Here is a 1850-nt window from a genome sequence, read left to right as displayed (position 1 = left end):
CGTCCCTGACGCGCGCTGCCCGTTGCTCCCCGCAGGGGCGTGGGCTGCATTCACTACGAGATGGCCACGGGCAGGCCCCTCTTCCCCGGCTCCACGGTGAAGGAGGAGCTGCACCTCATCTTTCGACTCCTCGGTCAGTCTCCTGCGCTCCCCCAATGTGACCACCAGGGGGCGACAGAACTCTGTCCCGCCCAAGCGCATAAAGGGACCGGGACGAGCCGCTGCGCCTGCTCACAGCAGGGCGAGGACTCAGGGGCCTTGGCCATTTTCTGTCTCCTCCCTGACATTGCACCCCTCCAGGTCGCCCTTGTCCCTGGCCCCTCACCAGGCCCCCCCACCCCTTTTTTGTCTCCCTAGGGACCCCTACAGAAGAGACGTGGCCCGGAGTGACGGGCCAGTCTGAGTTCCGCGCCTACAACTTCCCCCGGTACCTCCCCCAGCCGCTCATCAGCCACGTTCCCAGGTAGCCTGCCTCCCCAGCCTCCTCTCCTGCCTGTGGTCCTGGCTGTCCCTCCCTCCCACTCCGCCCAGGCCAGGCCTGTGCCAGCTCCTTCCTCCTGCAGGTTGGACTCCGAAGGCATCAACCTCCTGACCAGCCTTCTCCTGGTGAGTGTGCCCGCCGCTGGGCCAGGAACGGGCAGCCAAAGACAGCTGAAGCCCACGACCCCACCCCGGCCCGGCACCCGCCTCTGTGCTCACCCGCTCATACGTCAGGACTGCCCCTTTCCGGCCACTGTCCACCCCCCATCCCCCCACCCAGGCCCAAGAGAAGCACGATTTCCCCGCTGACTTGGAGTGGGCGCACTCAGAACCAAAACCCAATTCAAACTCACTGAGTGGCTGTGTGGCTTGGGCAAGCTGCGGACCTTCTCTGTGCTTCCGTCTCCTCCACGCAAAGTGCCATCGATCATCCATGTTTTATAAGATGGCCCTGAGGCCAAATGGAGATTATGGAACACACTTACTCTGGGGCATGTCTTTAATCCTTAAAGCACACAGAAGGGGGTACTTGTTGGTGTGACATGTTGCTGTTACTATTAATGTTGTGACCGCGGTTGCTTTAGCGGCTGCATTTCCATCCCCAGAGGAGGTCACGCTCCCGAAGTCCCGTGTCTCGTTTTCCTGCTGGTGGGCCCTGGGCTGAGGCTGCCTGGGGTTGGGCTGGAGCTGGGAGCTGGCAGTGGACCCCAGGGCCTCTCAGTTTGGACGCGGGCCCCTCCCACATGGGCATCTAGCTTAGCTTAGGGGGACCGCTTCCCAAAGGGGTCCCTGCATCCCGCCAGCCGGGACCCACCCCACCCCTGTGCTTTCAGTATGAATCCAAGAGCCGCATATCAGCAGAGGCAGCCCTGAACCACCCCTACTTCCGGTCTCTGGGGGAGCGTGTGCACCAGCTCCAAGACAGTGAGTGGCAGGGTGGTGGGGGGAGGGGGAGGGGCACCCCAGAACCCGGAAAGGGGGCAGCAGGTGTGGGCAGAAGAGCTGTAACAAAAAGGCCAGAGGCCCTCGGTCCAGCTGCACAGCCTTGGGCCAGGGCTTCCCTTCCTTCGGTTCTCATTTGTGAGCAAACGGCCCAACTGTGGGTCCGAGACTCTGCCTGAAAGGCACAGTCCTAACTGAAGGGGTTCCCCAGCCAGGGGGCGCTCCCAGCTCCATGCACTCTGGGTGTGGGGCTCCGACTCCGCCCAGCTCTCTCCCTGTCCTCCCCTCCAGCTGCCTCCATCTTCTCCCTGAAGGAGATCCAGCTCCAGAAGGACCCAGGCGGCCGGGGCCTGGCCTTCCAGCAGCCAGGTAGGGCTTGTGCGCCGTCCCCCCCCTCCCCCACCCCGCTTAGTAGAGGAGACAGGCCA

General features: G+C 63.5%; 1 protein-coding gene across 5 annotated transcripts in view; it reads left to right on the top strand.

The window, feature by feature from the left end:
• The window catches only part of CDK18 (cyclin-dependent kinase 18), a 23350-nt gene that overhangs the window by 19307 nt on the left and 2193 nt on the right, over positions 1 to 1850 (top strand). For all 5 annotated transcript variants that reach the window (XM_005885261.2, XM_014532580.1, XM_014532581.1 and 2 more), the window contains 5 exons: positions 36 to 133; positions 358 to 463; positions 564 to 606; positions 1314 to 1404; positions 1714 to 1791. In XM_005885261.2, coding sequence (XP_005885323.1) covers positions 36 to 133; positions 358 to 463; positions 564 to 606; positions 1314 to 1404; positions 1714 to 1791 — 416 coding nt within the window. The remainder of the gene's footprint in view (positions 1 to 35; positions 134 to 357; positions 464 to 563; positions 607 to 1313; positions 1405 to 1713; positions 1792 to 1850) is intronic.

Source organism: Myotis brandtii, unplaced genomic scaffold (assembly GCF_000412655.1).
Source record: "Myotis brandtii unplaced genomic scaffold, ASM41265v1 scaffold898, whole genome shotgun sequence".
NCBI classification, from domain to species: domain Eukaryota; kingdom Metazoa; phylum Chordata; class Mammalia; order Chiroptera; family Vespertilionidae; genus Myotis; species Myotis brandtii.
This window is presented reverse-complemented; position numbering and strand designations above follow the sequence as displayed.